Here is a 21,271-nt window from a genome sequence, read left to right as displayed (position 1 = left end):
TCTTTGATCCAGGAGATTGTTGAGGCCTCCACCTGAGTCTTCTGGAGTTTCTGACAAAGCAAATCAGGTTGGATTGTATTAAATGCACTGGAGAAATCAAAGAACATGATCCTCACAGTGCTACTGGCTTTGTCCAGATGACAGTGGGTTTGTTGAAGCAGGTGTATGATGGCATCTTCAACTCCAACTCCACAGCGATAAGCAAACTGAAGGGGGTCCTGATGGTTTACTGTTTGCTTACTCAGGTGGGCCAACAGGAGTCTCTCTAGGACCTTCATGATGTGAGATGTCAGGGCAACAGCTCTATAGTCATTGAGGACTGATGGGTGAGTTTTCTTTGGTACCGGAACAAGACAGGAGGTCTTCCACAACACCGGAACCTTTTTCTGGGCCAGGCTAAGGTTGAAGAGGTGCTGCAGAATCCCACAGAGCTGCTCTGCACAGCCCTTCAGGACTCTAGGGCTGACATGATCTGGACCTGCAGCCTTATTCCAATTCAGTCTCTCCAGTTGTCTCTTCACTTGGCTTCTTGAGACACACAGGTGGAAGTGGGAAACAAAGGAAGCATCATTATCTTCTGATATGTACAGGTCCTTCTCAAAATATTAGCATATTGTGATAAAGTTCATTATTTTCCATAATGTCATGATGAAAATTTAACATTCATATATTTTAGATTCATTGCACACTAACTGAAATATTTCAGGTCTTTTATCGTCTTAATACGGATGATTTTGGCATACAGCTCATGAAAACCCAAAATTCCTATCTCACAAAATTAGCATATTTCATCCGACCAATAAAAGAAAAGTGTTTTTAATACAAAAAACGTCAACCTTCAAATAATCATGTACAGTTATGCACTCAATACTTGGTCGGGAATCCTTTTGCAGAAATGACTGCTTCAATGCGGCGTGGCATGGAGGCAATCAGCCTGTGGCACTGCTGAGGTCTTATGGAGGCCCAGGATGCTTCGATAGCGGCCTTTAGCTCATCCAGAGTGTTGGGTCTTGAGTCTCTCAACGTTCTCTTCACAATATCCCACAGATTCTCTATGGGGTTCAGGTCAGGAGAGTTGGCAGGCCAATTGAGCACAGTGATACCATGGTCAGTAAACCATTTACCAGTGGTTTTGGCACTGTGAGCAGGTGCCAGGTCGTGCTAAAAAATGAAATCTTCATCTCCATAAAGCTTTTCAGCAGATGGAAGCATGAAGTGCTCCAAAATCTCCTGATAGCTAGCTGCACTGACCCTGCCCTTGATAAAACACAGTGGACCAACACCAGCAGCTGACACGGCACCGCAGACCATCACTGACTGTGGGTACTTGACACTGGACTACTGGCATTTTGGCATTTCCTTCTCCCCAGTCTTCCTCCAGACTCTGGCACCTTGATTTCCGAATGATATGCAGAATTTGCTTTCATCCGAAAAAAGTACTTTGGACCACTGAGCAACAGTCCAATGCTGCTTCTCTGTAGCCCAGGTAAAGCGTTTCTGCCGCTGTTTCTGGTTCAAAAGTGGCTTCACCTGGGGAATGCGGCACCTGTAGCCCATTTCCTGCACACGCCTGTGCACGGTGGCTCTGGATGTTTCTACTCCAGACTCAGTCCACTGCTTCCGCAGGTCCCTCAAGGTCTGGAATCGGCCCTTCTCCACAATCTTCCTCAGGGTCCGGTCACCTCTTCTCGTTGTGCAGCGTTTTCTGCCACACTTTTTCCTTCCTACAGACTTCCCACTGAGGTGCCCTGATACAGCACTCTGGGAACAGCCTATTTGTTCAGAAATTTCTTTCTGTGTCTTACCCTCTTGCTTGAGGGTGTCAATAGTGGCCTTCTGGACAGCAGTCAGGTCGGCAGTCTTATCCATGATTGGGGTTTTGAGTGATGAACCAGGCTGGGAGTTTTAAAGGCCTCAGGAATCTTTTGCAGGTGTTTAGAGTTAACTCGTTGATTCAGATGGTTAGGTTCATAGCTCGTTTAGAGACCCTTTTAATAATATGCTAATTTTGTGAGATAGGAATTTTGGGTTTTCATGAGCTGTATGCCAAAATCATCCGTATTAAGACAATAAAAGACCTGAAATATTTCAGTTAGTGTGCAATGAATCTAAAATATATGAATGTTAAATTTTCATCATGACATTATGGAAAATAATGAACTTTATCACAATATGCTAATATTTTGAGAAGGACCTGTAGAAGCAGAAAGGTCCATGGCTGAGGTGGAAGATAAAACATTTGAGTTGTTACTGGACAGCTGTGGGTCCTGTGGGTCAAAGGAGGGTGAGATGTCTGTTTGGCTGTGAGCAGGGGAGGAGGATGCGAGGCTTGTTTCTGAAATGAACCTATTGAAGAATGTGTTCAGTTCATTGACTCTGTCCAGACCTTCATCGGTCTGATCATCCTTCTGCTTGAAGCCTGTAATCTTCTTCATCCCTGTCCACACATCTCTGATATTGTTTTGTTGGAGCTTGCTCTCCAGCTTCTTCTTGTACAACTCCTTGCTGTCTCTTATCTTGACTTTAAGTTGCTTCTGTATACTCCTCAATAATTATTGGTCTCCCTCTCTGAAGGCTCTTTTTTTCTTGTTAAGCAGGTCCTTCAGGTCACTGGTGATCCAAGGTTTGTTATTGGGGAAGCATCTCATGGTTCTGGTGGGGATGATGTTATCCACACAGAAGTTTATATAGTTGGTTACACACTCAGTCATGGCATTGATGTCCTCTCCATGTGGCTGGCAGAGTCTGTAGCCTCAAAGCAACCATTTTCTCACAGTCCTCTTTATTACAGGTTGCCTCTGAACAAGGGGCTTATATTTTGAGCAGAGAAAAACAAGATTGTGATCTGATTTGCCTAGAGGAGGTCTTGCTGTAGAGATGTATGAGTCCTTGACATTTGCATAAAACAAATCCAATGTTTTGTTTTCTCTGGTAGAGAAGTTGACAAATTGTTGAAACGTTGGAAGTGTAGTAGAGAGTGAGGCATGGTTAAAATCACAAGAAATTACCACAAAAGCATTGGGGTTTTGTGTCTGTAGCTTAGCAACAACTGAGCTGATGGCATCACATGCAGTGTCGGCAACAGCGGAAGGTGAAACGTAAACTGTTGCCAAAATAACACCGGTGAACTCTCCGGGTAAATAATATGGATGAAAACTTACTGCCAACAGTTCAATATCTGGACTGCAGAGACGACACTTCACAGTTACATGTCCTGGATTACACCATCTGTTGTTCACAAGTACTGCCAGTCCACCTCCTTTACATTTGCCGCTCCTCTTTAAATCTGTCTGCTCGTATGGTTAAAAAGCCCGGCAGAGATTATTATTATTATTTTTATTATTCGGCCCCTTTACTTTCAGTGCAGCAAACTCACTCCAGAAGTTCAGTGAGGATCTCTGAATGATCCAATGTTGTCCCAAATGACTGATGATGATAAATAGAATCCACCTGTGTGTAATCAAGTCTCCGTATAAAAGCACCTGCTCTGTGATAGTCTCAGGGTTCTGTTCAAAGCGCAGAGAGCATCATGAAGACCAAGAAATACACCAGGCAGGTCCGAGATACTGTTGTGGAGAAGTTTAAAGCTGGATTTGGATACAAAAAGATTTCCCAAGCTTTAAACATCCCAAGGACCACTGTGCAAGCAGTCATATTGAAATGGAAGGAGTATCAGACCACTGCAAATCTACCAAGACCCGGCCGTCCCTCTAAACGTTCATCTCGAACAAGGAGAAGACTGATCAGAGATGCAGCCAAGAGGCCCATGATCACTCTGGATGAACTGCAGAGATCTACAGCTGAGGTGGGAGAGTCTGTCCATAGGACAACAATCAGTCGTACACTGCACAAATCTGGCCTTTATGGAAGAGTTGCAAGAAGAAAGCCATTTCTCAAAGATCTCCATAAAAAGTTTATTTTAAAGTTTGCCACAAGCCACCTGGGAGACACACCAAACATGTGGAAGAAGGTGCTCTGGTCAGATTAAACCAAAATTGAACTGTTTGGCCACAATGCAAAACGATATGTTTGGCGTAAAAGCAACACATCTCATCACCCTGAACACGCCATCCCCACTGTCAAACATGGTGGTGGCAGCATCATGGTTTGGGCCTGCTTTTCATCAGCAGGGACAGGGAAGATGGTCACATTTGATGGGAAGATGGATGGGGCCAAATACAGAACCATTCTGGAAGAAAACCTGTTGGAGTCTTCTAGAGACCTGAGACTGGGACGGAGATTTATCTTCCAACAAGACAATGATCCAAAACATGAAGCCAAATCTACAATGGAATGGTTCACAAATAAACGTATCCAGGTGTTGGAATGGCCAAGTCAAAGTCCAGACCTGAATCCAATCGAGAATCTGTGGAAAGAGCTGAAGACTGCTGTTCACAAACGCTCTCCATCCAACCTCACTGAGCTCGAGCTGTTTTGCAAGGAAGAATGGGCAAGAATTTCCGTCTCTCGATGTGCAAAACTGAGACATACCCCAAGTGACTTGCAGCTGTAATTGCAGCAAAGGGTGGCGCTACAAAGTATTAATGCAAGGGGGCTGAATAATATTGCACGCCAAACATTTCTGTTTTTTATTTGTTAAAAAAGTTTGACACATCCAATAAATGTCATTCCACTTCACGATTGTGTCCCACTTGTTGTTGATTCTTCACAAAAAATTAGAATTTTATATCTTTATGTTTGAAGCCTGAAATGTGGCAAAAGGTTGACCAGTTCAAGGGGGCCGAGTTCTTTCGCAAGGCACTGTATTTCTTTTTTACCCTCTTTGTCACTGTGAAATGTTCTAGGTCATCAAAGATAACCTGAGCAGATATAAACTAAAGCAGTTTTTCAATGGTGATTTCCTTTATTAAAAGGAAAAAAAAAAGAGCTATTCAAAATAACCTGGACTTATGTAAAAATGTCATTTGGAATAGGCTTAATTGTAATTTACCCAAATTTTCTTGGAAATCTCTTAAGTAGAACCTGCCAACATGAAGTACAACTTCATGCAGTGGCCCTCAGCAAGGAAATCAGAGCTAGCTGTGGGAAAATTATAAAGAGTTAAAAACGGTAATCTACTGCTATGGAACTCCAGGAAACCACATTGAAAACCATTATCCATAAATGGTGAAAACACAAAGAAGTGATGAACCTTCCAAGGAATTGCCGGCCTACCCAAAATACTCCCAACATGGTGGTGGTACTGTGATGGTCTGGAGCTGCTTTGTTGCATCAGGACCTTGATTACTTGCTGTAATTGATTGAACCACAAATTTTGCTCTGCAGCAGGACATGATCCGAAGCACACCAGCAAGCCCACCTCTGAATTACAAAAAAAAAAAAAAAAGAGAATGTTCTGGAGTAGTGTGATCAAACTCTGAGATCATGTAATGTAACCATAGACAGCATTCATTTTCAAAAATCATCTCATGGGACTGATATCAAACAAGGCTGCAAAGAAAAGTGGGCCAAGCGTCCTCCACAGTGATGTAAAGGAAATACCCGAAGGCAGTTGTTGCCGTCAAGGGTGGTAAATACCTTTCACACCGCTATAATATTATGGTAAAAGGTGCCAAACCACAGCCAAAGCTGCTGTCTGTCCAAAATGTAAAAACATAAAGTAAAATACGCAATGTCCTTCTCTCTTCTGCAGAAACCCTCTTAAGCTTTGTGGATGACATCCTGTCTGGGGCCAGGTCTCCATGTGTGATGCTAGGGGACATCCCAAACCTGCTTTCTTCCTCCATCAGTCTTATAATTCGCTGCCTGGAGCCCGACACCACATACATGTAAGTTGTAACAGTCTATACTCAACATGTGAAGTAAAAAGAAGTACACACTCCCTTAAAGATGCCATAAATTGCCATTGATGAAAGCTCAAGATGCAACGCACAAAAAAAGTGCAGCAGTGTCTCAGAAGTGGTCTGTTGAAGTTACAGCCCGGTCATTCAGGAGACAAAAATTATCTTTGCGAAAACCTATTTTAATCACGTTTTACTTGTGTCTTTATTGCTCCTATTTGCTGTAGATATAAAACCACAAGACTGCAAAAATCTTTTAATTTGCTGATAAAAAGTTTGACTTCAAATTGCTTAAACAGACAGATGATAGCTGTACCAGTACAAGACATAAACTTGTTTCTTTGTGTTTGCAGCTAATTTTAGCTATACGTAAGAAGGAGAAATACATTAATTCAATTCAATTCAAAATCAAAAATACTTTATGCATCCCAAAGGGATATAATATGTTGTTATAGCTAATTTTATACAGGTTTCTTTGGGACCTGTTATAGATGCTTATTTAGCTTATTCTTATACTTTTAGTAACAGAATTTTGCTACTTTTACTTTGCCTTATTTACCAACAAGTTTCTTTTACATGTAAAAAATATAAAGGGGGAGTTTGAAAAGCCTGCGGTTTTTAAGCAGTTAGCGACTACTTCCTAAAAAGTCTTCGTAAAAAGGTACGCCCCCAACAAGGATTTTCATTTTAATTAACTGCAGAAATTTGGCAGGTTTAAGTTCTGAATTTCTCTATATTGGAAAAAAGGTTTCAATAATGCCCACCAGGTACCCCTGGTGAAGCATCTTTCACCGCAGTAGGATAATCTGATACTGACAAATGTTGGAAAAAAACAGCTTTTAGTGTGTATGTTTACTCAGTGGCACTGGAATCCAAATTCAGTCTTCAAGTGTTGTTGTTGTTGTTATGCAGGTTTACTGCAGGTCTCTAACGGTGACCTTTGGACCTTTTTACCTCCCTTACCATCCTGCTCATTATATCAGTTGACGAAATAAACCTGGGCTTATATTATACTTTTCTTAAAGGTTGAAAAAATGAATGCGTCTGCAATAAAAGACTCATTTATTTAAACCATTTTTGAACACCTTTACATGTGGAATTAACAATTTCCAGGAATGCTGTATATCAGTATAGCACCCCTGAACATCCCAAACTTCTTAATTAAAGATGCTAAGTTTTGGCTTGTAATTTTTAGAAAACAATAACATCTTTTGAGTACCTTTGTCAGCAAAAGCATACATATCATCACACTAGCTAAAAGTTGCCCCCTTAATGTTCCCTCAATATCACTGTAGGGATAATATCTCTCTAAAGCTTGCAAACATACAGGCAAAGCATTAATATGTAGAGAAGTGATAAGTTAAATGTTGGATCATTAATTGCAGCAATTGACTGAATACTTAAATATATTTATGCACTAAAACTTATATCTGTCTGATTAAATAACGTTTATTTTTTAGTTAACCTTGTTACCAGATTTATTGATAAAACTGAAGAGTCTTATCAATCACTTCAGTCCAATTTTAAACAAGTGGATCGAGCTAGTCTTTCGGCTCCAATAGGCACACTCTCTGGGTTCTGTGTGTTGGCTGGTCAGTCCATCCGGTTCTGCCCCTTATCTATTTGCACCAACTCTGCACTTGAAAGCCCCTTAGAAGTCAAAGGAGTGTTGTGAGCCTTGTACTTAGATAGCTGTTACAAACAACAGACTGTGCTATTTTTCCAAAACCATTTGTTTACCTTTTCAGAGAACAAATGGAATTCGCAATAAACATATCACCGGCTCAAAGCAGTGGGTTCAAAGTCTGCCAACATATGCACTAAGATTTCTTTAGGGAAGTGGCATAGTCAAAGCTGCAGAAATTAATTATAGCTACTTTGTAATGCTACCTGAAGGCCTTTTTAACAGTATAAAAACTATATCTAAAAATCCATTAGTCTTTAATAAGTTAATGAAAATAAAAATATAGAGGAAAATACTGTGTAGCTTAGGGTTATTGGGTCTGAAAACATGGAGACTTTTTTGCCATATTTCATCCAAATGGCCCTTTAGTATTTGTGCATATGTTTGCCTGCAGAGTAAAAAAGCCTTAACATGTGATGTTGTCATCAAGACCGGATACTTAGATTCTCTCCCAAGCATGTTCACACTTATCTCACACAAACCTTGCCAAAAAGGAAGCCACACACACAGTAGAGAGGGGAAACAAAGCACACTGGGGAATTTAAAAAGGGGGTAAGAGGTAGAGCCAGAAGATGTTAACTCAAACCTTGAGCATGGGAAAGAAACTCGAAAAATGTTTAAAGGTGAAGCATGGAAAGAAACTTTATGAACATAAAAAATGATAAGAAGAAGGGCAAGAGGCCAACTGACCGACCACACCGAGTTTGTGTGTGTATGGTCTGACTTAGCCGCTGCACACGCTCTTTCATTTCCAAGATCCGCAAGAATTCTGCTCTTTTTATCCCAGCTGACAGCTAATTTATCTCTTTGAGACTGTTCCTCTAAACCCCCTCAGGCTGCTGCAGACTCTTTATATTTATTATACAGAATGAACAAGCAAAAAGCTTGAGACTGTGTGGTGCTGGTTGGACAAAATCAGTACGTGAAGAGAAATGTATGCATGCTTTTATGTAAGCATGAATTTGAGGGCTTCAAGAGAAGAAGTTTGTTGGAAGGATGTTTAAGCAGTGAAATAAAAAAATAGAGACATAGCTGTTTTTTGGTTCTGTCTTGGACAGTGCCACTGACTGCAAGTTATGTTTTTACCACAAGGTGGGGATATTCATTCAGGAGAGGCAAACTGAAAAGCTGGAGACAGGATGCTCCAGCATAAGCACAAGTTCTATAGTAATGATAGAAGCTGCTATCCTTACAATGTGGCTCTTATTAGATTGCCAGCTGGCATTATCTGTCAGTTTGTTGCTCTTGAAACTATGTCATTGTAAACAAAAACAAGAAAAAACAAATGAAAAGAACAAAAGGATACTACAATGCAAATCCGACGAGACAGGGTTTGTTGTGTAGAAAACTTCAAACCCCATAAGGCAAAACAGCTGACATCATGAATATTTCTGTGTACCTGTATGTTTGTTTGTTTGTGTGTCTTTAGGTTCCGTCTGTGGGCTGTAGACAATACAGGACGTCGTTCCAGTCCAAGTGAGGTCACTATCAAAACCCCTTGTCCAACTGTGGATGATGTCAAAGCACAGGGTGAGAAATGAGTCAGACTGAGGTCATAACCAGATCGCTGAGATTCATTCATTTTCATGCAAATAATCATGCAATTAAGCTTAATTTTCATATTTGGATCTCAGCAACATATTGTTTATTTGGAATATCCCGTACCTTGCAAAAGTATTTACCCCCCTTGGGCTTTTTCACATTTTGTCTCAAAACCACAGTTTAATGTACTCTACTTCGGAATTTTATATGATAAATCAACACAACGTAGCACATACAGTATCTCACAAGAGTGAGTACACCCTTCAGATTCTGTAAATATTTTTTTATATTTCTTTCATTGCACAACACAGAAGATATGAGACTTTGAATCTAAAGTAGTCTGTGTCCAGCTTTATAGTTTAAATCTGCTGTCCCTGCAAAATAACTCAACACAGAGCTATTAATGTCTAAACCGCTGTCTACGAAAGTGAGTACACCCCTAAGTAAAAATTTTAAAATTGTGCCCAATCAGCCATTTTTCCAACCCGATGTCATGTTACTCATTAGTGTTACAGAATCTCAGGTGTGAATGAGGAGCAGGTGTGTTAAATTTGGTGTAATCATTCTGACGCTCTCTTATACTTGTCACTGGAAGTTCAACATGGCACTTCAGAGCAAAAAACTAAAAAACAGAATGGTTGCTCTACATAAAGATGGTCTAGGCTATAAGAAGATTGCCAACACCCTGAAACTGACCTGCAGCATGGTGGCCAAAACCATACAGCTACTTAATAGGACAGATTCCACTCAACTTAACTTACTTGGTCGCCATGATTGACCAAGGAAGTTAAGTGCATACGCTCCACGTCATATCCAAAGGTTGTCTTTTGAAAATAGATGTATGAGTGCTGCCAGCATTGCTGTAGAGTTTGAAGGGGTGGGGTGTCAGCCTGTCAGTGCTCTGATCATATGCAGCACACTGCATCAAACTGGTCTGCATGGCTGTTTTCCCAGAAGGACGCCTCTTCTAGATGCTGGAGAGATGCAAGAAAGCAAACAGTTTGCTGAAGACTAGCAGACTAAGGTCATGGATTACTGGAACCATGTCCTGTGGTCTGATGAGACCATGATAAACTCTGTTCAGATTGTCAAGTGTGTTTATGGCGGCAACCAGTTGAGAAGTACAAAGTCAAGTGTGTCTTGCCTACAGTCAAACATGGTGGTGGGAGTGACATAGTTTGGGGCTGCATAAGTGCTGGCAGCTGTGGGGAGCTACAGTTCATTTAGAGAACCATGAATGCCAGGGTGTACTGTTACATAGTGAAGCGGAGCATGATTCCCTCCCTTTGGAAACTGGGCCACAGGCCAATAAACCTTGATCTAAACCAAATACAAATCAAATACATACACAGGTCTTAAAGGACCACAAAGAAATGTTTTACTGACATGGAGAGGACAATCCACGTTGCTGTTTTACGTAGCAAACATACTGGTGGTCTTCCCGTTATTGTGGAAACACAGTGCATAAAATACGGCGCACCCTCAGTATGGAATTGTGGATAGTGAAAGAATCACAGCGTGGGCAATGGGCTGAATGAAGATATGAACCATTCCATTGTAGCTCTGGTTGTATGTTTAAAGTTATTGTCCTGCTGAAAGGTGGTTCTCTACAACAGTCTGAATTTTTTCGGAACCTCTAACAGGTTTTCCTACATTAATGCCCTGTATTTACCCTCATCCATCTTTTCAACAACTTTGAATAGCTCTCTCCCTACTGAAGCAAAGAGAGTATGATACCGCCACTATTGTGAGGGTTTGCACAGTGTTTGTTTCTTGCCACATTTAGCATTTGCATGTAGGAAAATAAATTAAATTTTGGTCTGATCTGACCAGACTTAGTTTTGTTGTATGTATTTCCTTGCAATTACAATTATTCTTGTGTTTTGATATATTTTTTATGCACTGTGGATGTGAGAGGAGTCACAATCTCAAGTGTATCTATGTCTTAAAAATAAGGTGAAGCTTCTTCCACATGTTTGCTGTCTCCTCACATTGCTGGTGGCAAATTTAAAGCGGTCTTCTTATGACCTTTTTCAAATATGACTTTCTTTTTGCCACTCTTCTATATAGACCAGATTTGTGGAGCGCACGACTAGTAGATTCTCCTACCTGAGCTGTGGGTCTTTGCAGCTCCTTCAGAGTTACCATGGGGATGTTGGCTCCTGATTAATGTGCTCATTGGCTCAACTAGTCAGTTTAGGTGGAGAGCCACGTTTAGGGAGGTTTGCAGCTGTGTCATACTCTTTACATGTTTGGTTGAAGGATTAACCAGAGCTCTGTAAGATGTTCAACACCTGGGATGTTGCTTAATAGCATAAACCTGCTTAAAACGTCTTTACAACTGTGTCCCTAACCTGTCTGGGTTGTCCTCAATGCTCTTTGTTCTCTCCTGTTCTTTGTCTAACCTTTCGAGGCCTTCACAGAACAGCTTTATTTATTGATACTGAGACTAAATTACACACTACACCTCACAAATATGTTCTACATTATGTGATAAATCAAACAGATGTCCGGTGGGGCATGGCGGTTGCGCAAGGGAGAATTACGCAACCCATGTACGGAGGCTACAGTCCTCGATGCAGTTGTAGGGTTCGAGTCCCGACCCATTGACCCTTCCTGCATGTCTTTCCCTCTTTCTCTCCATGCCATTTCCTGTTGTATAACTTACAAAACAAAGGCCACTAGTGCCACAAAAATTTAAAAATTTAAAATAAATTTCCAGTAAAATACAATTAGGTTTGAAGTTGTAAAGGGACAACAATTTATCCAAGTTCAAGAGGTATGAACACTTTTGCAAGGCACTATAACCTTCACAGTAATGAGCATGAGGATTCATGCAACATGATTTACACTAAATATAGATCGATCAAATGGATCATTAGATAGGAAAAGGACTTACAGTTTTGTGTTTCATTTTCCTAATTTTATTTTTATGAATTATTTGCAGGAAAGACCTTTGCTCTCTCTTTTTGGAGCTATTTTTCAGTGTCTCGCGAAGCAGATGTCAGATGAGTTCATAGAGTGAGTCATAAAGTCACAGGCAGATAGTTTTCCTCTCTGGAGTAGGACTGTTTATGGTCACTGTATCCTACAATTCTGTGTGGATACTGACTATAAAAAATTATATCATCCCACCTCAGAAATGAAAGAGCTGGAATCCTTGCCAACCTTATGCAGCAATAACAGCTTCATAGCAAAGATGTTTTTGTGGATCTGGCTGCTGATTTTAATCAGCTATTACAAAAATGCCATACTCATTGAAGTGTGACCCTACTGGGCTTACGCTGTTAATTTTAATGTCTGGATAAATTAAATGGTGTGAAACGCAATACTTCCAGTGTACTGGCTGACTTTATTACCATCCAGAAGAGGGGATAAGTTGCTAACCTGATGGGCCATGAAAAGCTCAAAAATCTGTCTGTGTTGCAAAAGACATTTCCGACCTTAACTTTAGCAATGATTAATTATTTTTAAAATGGTGTTCCTAGTAGAAGTTGCACTTTAAAATAGCATGCTGCATATCTAAAGATCTAAAAGTTGGCCTGAAGTTTGAAAGGAAAGAGCTTCACAGCACCACTAATGAAATACAGATATAAAATCTATGCAGTCTTTTGAAATCCAAACATAATTGTGGGTGTTCACAATGACGACCTCTTCTACTCCAGGGAGCACAAACTGGAATAAACACTATTTGAAAGTTTAAAATGGTTTTCTCTTCTACCCTTGAGTGGATGAACATTTTAAATTAACCTTACAAAAAGCAGGACATCAAAGACCAAGTCCCCTTCCGCATATGGTGTTTCCAGTGAAAGTGCTAAAACAAAGGGATGTATAGCACTCACCTGTATCAATTTTCAGTGTTTTAGTTTCTAAAAGTGTTTTAAGGAAATTAAGCTATTTAGAATCATAGACTGTTATGAGAACACATCAGAATTTCTGAGAATACAAGTCTATTGGCAAAGGTCTTGCAGCTGTTTTTGCAATCGTTTGGAAAATGTGAAGATTTATGACCATGAAGATACGTATGTGACAATAAGACAGATCTGAGAATATTTCATTAGACCTTTTGGGACAAAACTACTTAGTTTGAGGTAAACTCAAAATGTCAAAGACAACCATCCTTTAAAAGAGTAAATGGAAACAGATCTATAAATATTTCATAATCAGCCCTCATGTTATTTACTTCAGTTCTTTTTGTATATTTGAGTTCTGCATTCAACACAGTTCAACGGCATCTGATGATACACAAACTACAGCAGCTAAATATTTCCTCTAGCATTATCCACCTGATCCATAGCTTTCTGAGCAGCAGACCACAGACTGTGAGGATAGGCACTAACATATCCGATCTCATTATTATCAACACTGGGGCTCGTCAATGTGTCCTTAGTCCTTTCCTCTACACACCAATGACTGTTTAAGCTCAGCAGACATCACCACTTTTTATAAATACTCAGATGATACAGCAATTCTGACTCATGCACTTCACACAGTGGTGTAAAGACAATTATCTCTACAATAACTCCAACAAAACAAAGGAAAAGATTTTCACTACGCCCACTTTCAGTACAAACCAAATTTCCATCAATGGCAACATAATAGAGCAGGTAACTACATTTCAATATCTTGGTCTCACCCTGGACATTAATTTCCCTTTGAACATCATATCACAGACATTCATAAACGCTCTCAACAAAGATTACATGTCCTATGCATGCTCAGTGCCCTTCATGTTGTACCTCATCTTCTGCTGCTACTGTACCAGAGTATCATTCAGTCCAATTTGCTGTTCTACTTGTTTTAACACCACGCTTTCAGTGGTAAAATAAACATAAGCTCCTCAAAATCATTTGTAATTGCATCGAAAATAATCTGTTCCCCGACACCAAACATCACAGAACGTAACGACAGAGTAATGGCCCGTCTCGCCAAATCAATAGTTTCAAACACTGAGCACCTGCTCCAAAACCTCTTTCAGCTTGTGCTGTCTGGACGCAGATATCGGACACTTAGATATAGAAGGGTTTTGTTCCTTCAGCCATTGCTGTTTTAAACAAGCTGCCTCATTGATTTATTTTGCCATTTGTTGTGTCCTGTGATAAAAAAACTTGAAACTTTTTTTTTTTTTTTTTGCACTACTCAGTTTAGGCATTTGCCTATGCTGAGTCTCATTCCCAATACCTGGGGTGTAATGATACCATATTAGTACTGAAAATATCTGGTACAGTCCTTCCAGTTCCATATGTACGTGTCCCGAACAAACACAGCATTGTTTTATACCAAGATGCATGCAGAATGTTTATGTACTGAACTAAGTGCGGAATGTAGCGTTCTGCAGCGCAACCGACAAGGGCTTTCAGCTTTCACTAAACTTGAAAATTTGGAGAAAAAAAAAGAAAGATGTCAGCCTACGCATGCTTCAACAGCAAAAACAAATGTTGCTGACTCTGCACTTAACATAATTACTCACATGAAACAATGTCAAGCTGCATGTAAACATCACTAATACGGGTGAAAAGTCAGCTGACGTTAAAACAGCTACTTGTAGTATCCAATAATCCCAAACCTTTCTTTAAATGTGATGGAAAAGGGCCATACGTAGGAGGAATCTCAGTTGATGAGGGGATTTTACTATATACTTTACTTTATCTCCAAAGGGGTTCAAACATGTTATATTCTTAAATATTCAACAATGTCTAAACATTAGCATTGACCGTTTTCACGTTGTTACATTGTTGCATAATCTATTATTCACAATTCTCTTCCTGGCTGATTTGTGTTGCGTTTCCAATGATGACAAAGAAGCAGTGAGTTTAAAGGGTTGCCTTTAGAGCAAATGTTTGCTCTTATTTGATGTCAGACGGTTTGGAAAAAAAGGTTGTGTATCTTTTCATATGATATGTGTTAATATCTAGTTTAAACTGTATCTTACTCAACTCATACAGCTAAAAGAATTTGTATCTTGCTACTTCTGACAATGGTTCTATGTTGAGCTGTTTACTGAAGTGCTTGACTAACTTTAGCATGTTTAATATTCGTGTTAAAATTACCCAGTAGTTGTATAATTTTCAGAGCAATTTCAGTTAAATGTGTGCAAACAACACAAAAAAGTTGTTCCCCTGTTTAAAAAAAACATAGTGCTTTGCTTTAACCATGGTAAAATTATTGATTAGTGTTTCAGTTCCCCTCTTATTCTAACAGGAGTCTGAGCACAGTGCAAGTCTCATGACAGACAAGGAACTGCAGCAGCCTTAACTTCTTAAAATCATTAGAACTGATGAAATAAAGCACATATTGTTAGTGAAAACCAGGGTTCAATTGATCAGTGAAATAATGGGAATGGCCAAAAATACAAATGTTTTTGACTTTTTGTTCACTTTATTTATTTAAAAGGGACCAAGCACAACAAGTCTATCATAAATGTGCCAACATTTGCCATAAAGGCTTGTTTTTGTTTGCAGTCTCTGATAGGATGATTGAATAGAACAGGATTAAAACATTACATCAATTGAATTGTTAAATTAGATTTGATGTGTATGTTAATAGGCTGTGACTTAAAAGAAATCCCTCTACAGTAGACTGTCAATACATATCAGGACTTGAGTTTTGTCAAGAAATCTGATACTGACAATCAAAAGATATTTTGATTGTACATCCCTAATGCTGATGATGAACTATATGAGAATTTGTGTTGACTTGAGATTGTATTTGTCCCTTTAGAAATTGCTGATAAGATCTACAATCTGTTCAATGGCTACACAAGTGGGAAAGAACAGCAGACTGCCTACAACACTCTCATGGACCTGGGCGCTCCCACACTGCACCGTGTGCTTTACCACTACAACCAGCGCTATGAGAGCTTCGGAGAATTCACCTGGAGGTGTGAGGATGAGCTTGGACCTAGGTACAGTTCTCATCTTATTCTTTGTTTTTCTGGGTCCCAATTTTCTTATTTCTCTACTGGATGTAAGAGATTGAAAGAGATTTTAAAGTTAGCCACAACAGGAAACATATTCCCTTTAAAGCAATTCTTTTTTTATTTGTTTCATCCATTGTTTTTTATACTGGAAAAGTAACTAAAAAATGAAGCCCAGGTTGAGTTTCTTAAATGCCCACACGTAGCAGATCTGACATAATGCATTCCTGACAGCAAATTGATCATCAACTTCAGAAACTATACAAAGCGGTGTAGGTCTGTCTTGAGTCTGACTTTTACGCAAATACCCAAAGACTCATAATTCTTAGATGTTGGCAGCAATCACTTTACAAAATAAAAAAAAGAGTGGATTTTTGTTGTTTTTTTTACTCATGAGTTGTCCTCCCACCAACAAAGCGGGATCTGTCATACTGAACTGGTACGACGGATGCTGACACTAACAATGACTCGAACAATGACAGTATAACTTGGCAAGGAGATTAAAGAAATGTGGGAAGGGTCTGAGTTGGATCATGATTTGGTGAACATACTGCTCTGAAGTGAGGCTTCAGTGCAGCTAATTCTGAAAATAATTAATGACCCATACAATTTAAGAATCCTGTAAAACCTAGATACCGATTAAGGGGATTCTGAAAATAGGGGGATTTTAAAAGTAAAACTGATTTAGATGCGTTTTCTTCAGATGTGTCATCTGTCCTTGTCTCTGTTCCTGATTACACCCCACAGGTACAGTTTTTATTTATCTTGACAGTAGTTCATTGATCTAACTCACAATTCAGCAAGAACATCTTCTGGACATCTTGTTTACACGGTAAAGTTTTAAGAACTATCTCTGAGTCTAACTGCCTGCTCTATTGCTTAAGAGATGTTTGCCATTATGATCTACAGTCCATGCGGTTCCATCAGCTGCTAGTGGATGACTGTGAAACTTAGTTCTCCGGAATGATGAAAATAATATTTTATCTTTTTCTGTTCTCTTACTATATTATTGTGAACGAATACATACATCCCATCATAATTGTTCTACAGGGGTTGGACAATGAAACTGAAACACCTGGTTTTAGACCACAATAATTTATTAGTATGGTGAAGGGCCTCCTTTGGCAGCCAATACAGCATCAATTCGTCTTGGGAATGACATATACAAGTCCTGCACAGTGGTCAGAGGGATTTTAAGCCATTCTTCTTGCAGGATAGTGGCCAGGTCACTACGTGATACTGGTGGAGGAAAACGTTTCCTGACTCGCTCCTCAAAACACCCCAAAGTGGCTCAATAATATTTAGATCTGGTGACTGTGCAGGCCATGGGAGATGTTCAACTTCACTTTCATGTTCATCAAACCAATCTTTCACCAGTCTTGCTGTGTGTATTGGTGCATTGTCATCCTGATACACGGCACCGCCTTCAGGATACAATGTTTGAACCATTGGATGCACATGGTCCTCAAGAATGGTTCAGTAGTCCTTGGCAGCGACGCGCCCATCTAGCACAAGTATTGGGCCAAGGGAATGCCATGATATGGCAGACCAAACCATCACTGATCCACCCCCATGCTTCACTCTGGGCATGCAACAGTCTGAGTGGTACGCTTCTTTGGGGCTTCTCCACACCGTAACTCTCCCAGATGTGGGGAAAACAGTAAAGGTGGACTCATCAGAGAACAATACATGTTTCACATTGTCCACAACCCAAGATTTGCGCTCATTGCACCATTGAAACCGACGTTTGGCATTGGCATGAGTGACCAAAAGTTTGGCTATAGCAGCCCGGCCGTGTATATTGACCCTGTGGAGCTCCCGACGGACAGTTCTGGTGGAAACAGGAGAGTTGAGGTGCACATTTAATTCTGCCGTGATTTGAGCAGCCGTAGTTTTATGTTTTTTGGATACAATCCGGGTTAGCACCCGAACATCCCTTTCAGACAGCTTCCTCTTGCGTCCACAGTTAATCCTGTTGGATGTGGTTCGTCCTTCTTGGTGGTATGCTGACATTACCCTGGATACCGTGGCTCTTGATACATCACAAAGACTTGCTGTCTTGGTCACAGATGCGCCAGCAAGACGTGCACCAACAATCTGTCCTCTTTTGAACTCTGGTATGTCACTCATAATGTTGTGTGCATTTCAGTATTTTGAGCAAAACTGTGCTCTTACCCTGCTAATTGAACCTTCACACTCTGCTCTTACTGGTGCAATGTGCAATCAATGAAGACTGGCTACCAGGCTGGTCCAATTTAGCCATGAAACCTCCTACATTAAAATGACAGGTGTTTCAGTTTCATTGTCCAATCCCTGTATATTCTAAGGGTTTCAGAAACCACATTTTCAACAATATATTAAAAACATCCTTAATTATGGATATTTTAAAATTTCTGACTTAAGTATAATAGTTAACTGTGGCATTCTCAAGTACATATCCATTCATAAGCTGTCACATGAAAATCACAGTTTTAATGTATTCCATTGGGGTTTTATGAGATATACCAAATTAAAGTAGCAGATGGAAAATTATTTTTTTCAAGATTTCGTTCACAAACATAAGTGTTGCATGGGCTTGTATTCAAACCTCTTTTCTATGATGCCCCTAAATATAATTTAGTGCTGCCAATTGCCTCCGGAATTCACCATTTTAGTAAATGGAGACTGAGGTTTGATAGAGAACCTTAGGGAAAAAGCAGCATCAGAAAGACCAAGCAACAAACTGGACAAGCCAGGGATAAAGCTGTGGAGTTACAGTAGAGTAAAGTTAAAAAACAATATCCCAAGGTTTGGACATCTCACATTCTATAGTTAAAAAATGGAAACATAACCACAAATTAAGCAACATATCCGTGTCTTCTAAACTGGCAGGCAGAGCAAGGAGAACATTAATCAGAGGAGCAGTCAAGTGACATATGGTAACTCAGGACACAGCCAAGGTAGGAGAATCTGTTGACAGGATAACCATTAGTGGTGAGCCTTTATGGAAAAGTGGCAAGACGACAAAATCCTGTTTGCAGTTAGCTTTAAGTCATGTAGGGGATAAAGCAAACATGGAAAAAGGTGTTTTGAAAGAGGAGACCAAAATTTGACTTTCTGGCCTACATGGAAAACTAACACCTGAACACACCATCTCCAAGGAAGCTGGTCAGAGTTGATGAGAAGATAATTGGAGCTTAATGAAGGACAATACTGGAAGAAAACATATTAAAGGCTGCAAATGCCAATGCAAGCCAAACTTTCAGATTTAAAAAACATGTATCCTTTTTTTTTACCTTGCAACTGAGCACTACTCTGTGTTGGTCTACCACATAAAATCCCAATAAAATGCAGAGAAAGACTGGTGATACTAATGGCAGGAAAAGTTTAAGGGTTACTGGAACCCAGTTGTGTGGGAGCTTGTCTTGCTCATAATGTCAGAACACTCACCAGGGACTTGAAGCAGCGAAATAATGCCAAATATCAGCTCGCGTGAGATCTAGTGTGTGAAACAAAAATCATACTTTGTAAGTCAAGAAAAAGACCCAAACAGAACCAAAGCAAAGGTAATCCTATCTTAACTAAAGCATTTCTTCTGCATTTTTCAAAGCGAGCTGTAATTTGTTCCAGTATTATTACAAACATACCCCACCGATGGTCAGGTCTCCATGACATCAGCTCATTCAAGGCCTCGCTGTGTCTGACTCTTGTTTTGATTCTCAACTGTGTGCAGATGTTGTGCACGCAGTTTCCAAAGCGCTGTCTGTCTAAATTGACGTTTAAGGAGGACGTTCTTTCAAACGTGCTGGAAAACAGATTCTGTGACATCACTATTTTACTTTAACAATATATAGCCAGGACAAGCCTTGGACCCTGTCTGTTACCAAGTAATGCAAATCTGAAAGTGTAGCATTATGTTTTCTAAACAGAGTCATGTGTTGGATATAAAATCCACTAATAAACAGGAGTCTGTGGCGTATGCTTTCACTTTGGCAGGTGAAACTGATTAGCGAAGTCTCTCCTAATTCTTTGTTTCTCTCTGCTTCTGTGGGTCCCCTTACTCTGAATGAAAACTTGTTTTTGTAATAGGAACCATGTTGGAAAAGGCTGATGTAACAGAGGGAGTTTCTTCTGAAGTGTTCCATTAAAATGCACTTAGATTAACAACCCTGCAATTTAGTTAAAGGGAGCAGTGATTAATGTTAATAGAAACACCCCAGAGCTGGAAAGGCAGCTGAGGAGTGCATTCAAGGTAAGGCCTGACTACAAGGGAAGGAAGTATAAACATGTTTCAGCATGGCCAAGTCATCAAATGAGCATTAGACTTTACCTGTTTACTGGGAGAAACAAGTTAATGCCTCACATGACTATTTTTTTAACAAGCAGGCAGGCCAGATGAGAAGTTAATGGCCTCACAGTTTCACTGTGTTCAAGCACCCCATGGTGTCACTCACTTAATGACTCTGACATTATTACACTGCTGTGAAAAACAAATGCAGCAGATAAATGTTTGGACTCAAGTCAAGACCAAAAAACTGCCAAATGCATTTTTAGCAAACACATTTAATTCTCATCCAATGTTTCTGGTTTCTAAAGCATCCACAACTGATGTTTGCCCAACTTTGAGGAATAAATCTCAGAAAGCTTGAACTAAAGAACCAAGGAATCCAAATCGTATTAAGTCTGAACTCATTGTAGACATATCTGGTTTAGACATATGGCAGTACGGGATTCTTATGGTTTGGTAACCTATGGTTAAGATACCACAGTTTTATGGATTAACTGTATTAGCATAAAAATTTTTTAAAAAAATTAAAAAAAATAATTATTCTTACCACTGCTAAAATTGCATATTATTATAGTTAGAATAATGTTATTTATGACATTTATTGACTGTTATTTTGATTCATAGATTTAAATTTGGTCATTATCAAGTTCTTACGTTGCTAACTATTTCCCTATCCCCATTCTCCTCTTCACTAAGTGAATATTTCTGATTATTGATTAAAACTTGCTGGTTTATTAGTTGGGCCGTCAGCTCTGTCGTCTGTTTAACAGAATTGTTGCTTGTAGCTTAGCAACTGTAGATGGTGTTACCTAAAATAAAGGGATAGGATGTGCTCCTTTAGTTTCCATACAATGACTATTTGTGTTTTTCGCTGCCCGAAATTTTCAAACAGTTTCCTTTTGTTTTAGCCAGCTGACAAGCAGTGCACAGCAAAAGGTGAGGGAGGGACAGCACTGTGGTACACTTTGCACCATACAGCCAGAAAGAACACTGGCAGTTTCCCTGGAGTATCATCAAAAACCTTTAAACTGTAGGAACGGTATAATTACAAATATTCACAA

General features: G+C 39.7%; 1 protein-coding gene across 4 annotated transcripts in view; it reads left to right on the top strand.

Annotated features, from left to right (window-relative positions):
- The window catches only part of astn1 (astrotactin 1), a 523,796-nt gene that overhangs the window by 486,653 nt on the left and 15,872 nt on the right, over positions 1-21,271 (top strand). For all 4 annotated transcript variants that reach the window (XM_047368543.1, XM_047368541.1, XM_047368540.1 and 1 more), the window contains 3 exons: positions 5,654-5,789; positions 8,915-9,015; positions 15,748-15,931. In XM_047368543.1, the coding sequence (XP_047224499.1) occupies positions 5,654-5,789; positions 8,915-9,015; positions 15,748-15,931 (421 nt within the window). The remainder of the gene's footprint in view (positions 1-5,653; positions 5,790-8,914; positions 9,016-15,747; positions 15,932-21,271) is intronic.

Source organism: Girardinichthys multiradiatus, chromosome 6, assembly GCF_021462225.1.
Source record: "Girardinichthys multiradiatus isolate DD_20200921_A chromosome 6, DD_fGirMul_XY1, whole genome shotgun sequence".
NCBI lineage: Eukaryota > Metazoa > Chordata > Actinopteri > Cyprinodontiformes > Goodeidae > Girardinichthys > Girardinichthys multiradiatus.
This window is presented reverse-complemented; position numbering and strand designations above follow the sequence as displayed.